The sequence below is a fragment of the Girardinichthys multiradiatus genome, chromosome X, assembly GCF_021462225.1.
Source record: "Girardinichthys multiradiatus isolate DD_20200921_A chromosome X, DD_fGirMul_XY1, whole genome shotgun sequence".
Taxonomy (NCBI): Eukaryota; Metazoa; Chordata; class Actinopteri; order Cyprinodontiformes; family Goodeidae; genus Girardinichthys; species Girardinichthys multiradiatus.
This window is the reverse complement of record NC_061817.1, coordinates 1,753,820-1,755,469: the sequence shown is the minus strand read 5'-3', so window position 1 is coordinate 1,755,469 and position 1,650 is coordinate 1,753,820. Positions and strand designations below refer to the sequence as shown.

Sequence of the window (1,650 nt, the reverse complement as noted above, 5' to 3'; positions counted from 1 at the left end):
GTAATGGCTGGCTGCTTAGGGGATCCCCCAGAAATAGGAAGTCTTCTTTTCACAACCAGATATATACCAACAGATTATAATCATGAGCCGTCTTTAGCTTTTTGATGAGTAGCAGGACATTCCTGACCTGGCTGCCCTATGCTGACAAACTGCACTGAGCTCATGGGGTTTAAATAGTACAGTGGGAGGGCCTCAGCACTGACACTGGGGTACATAAGGGATCTGAGACCAGGAGCAAATTTACACCAAGACAGCGAAGGAGTCCAAAATATCTGCTTGGAGCAAACAAAAACATACTTTCTTTCTTTAAAATTGAAACTAGGAACTGTTTAGCAGTGCTATGATGTCACAGTTTACAGCTTTAAACAGCATATTTGCTGATGATTCTTTCCTTAGCCAGCAGGAGATCCTTTGGCCTCTGCGTCATGTAGCTCTATCCTCTCTGCAGCAGAACCTCTTAAATCAGAGAGCCAAGGTAGCTGAAAGCCTCTTTAGGGAGCTCCACGAAGGACCACAGCTCCTTAAACTAGCACAGTTTCCTGTAATTTCATCCACTCTGAAAAGGTAGGTAAAATATCTGAGACCCACAGTGGTGGATTCATCTTCTCTGTTATGTGTTTAGACCTATAGATGTTTGAATGGCAATGAATCTGATGCAGATGTTTGATTCTTGTAGACTAAATGAAAACAGAGAGCAGAAAACAGAGGCAGTCAGCACAGAGCTGCACAGAGACACAGAACCGACCAGTGACAACAGCGATCTTCTCGTGACCTTAGACGCCCGGGGCTATGCTCCAGGGGACATCACTGTTAAACTCGAAGGACGAAGTCTGGCAGTCGTAGCTATGAAACAGGCCGGTGTGGAGGACAGTCAGTCCTGCTCCTCCTCTTCCTCCTCCTCCTCCTCCTCCTCCTGCGCCTCCTTTTCCTCCTTAGCTTCAACCCAGATGGGCTTCATGCAAAGAATAGATTTGCCCGCTCACCTGGACCTGTCTGGCCTCTCCTGCTCTCTGATGGATGATGGGCAGCTTCGGATCCATGCCCCCGTGACCAAGCAGCCAATCAGTGAGGAGCACGAGGTGCCTATCCGGTACAGAACATCGCTGGAATTTCCAATTAAAAATTAGAACAAAGAAGAGGAACATAAAGACTGAAGCTGCAGACACAGTCTCAAAGTGGGACACATTTCTGATAAATGCACCCATACTTCCACAGCAATACTGTATAATGAGTAAAGTTTACATCAATATCTTAAAAACGTATTTTAAATATATTTTGTAACATTCTGAAAATGTATAATTTATTAAAATAAATAAAGGCAAACGTGTTTAATAAATTCTGACTTTTGTTAAGAGCTTTGTTGGCCACATGATGGCGCCAATAACCTATCTGAATGGAGAAAAGAGCATGAAGGAAGGTGGAGAGAGACAAAGACGAGTCCTAATTGCTTATATCACCTCTAACTCCCCTCAAGTGACTGAATAAGTACCTTTAAAAGGTTCTAGTGGCATTTGCTTTCTCGAAGAAATGCTTGTTTGCCGGTCGGAGCAGGCAGATTAATGTTTGATGAGTCCTGCCCCGAGGAGCTGAGGAGAAGGAAGTGAAGTAATAACATGAGGAAGAGGAGGAGAGCAGACAGAAGAAAGTAAA

The 1,650-nt window shown here is 44.3% G+C and overlaps 1 protein-coding gene across 1 annotated transcript; it reads left to right on the top strand.

Annotated features, from left to right (window-relative positions):
* Positions 1 to 234: 234 nt before the first annotated feature.
* LOC124863329 lies at positions 235 to 1,339 on the top strand. Its single transcript, XM_047357663.1, has 2 exons — positions 235 to 564; positions 677 to 1,339. The coding sequence occupies exons 1-2, from the start codon at positions 341 to 343 to the stop codon at positions 1,125 to 1,127; spliced, it is 675 nt and encodes a 224-aa protein (XP_047213619.1). The 5' UTR covers positions 235 to 340; the 3' UTR covers positions 1,128 to 1,339.
* The last annotated feature ends 311 nt before the right edge of the window (positions 1,340 to 1,650 follow it).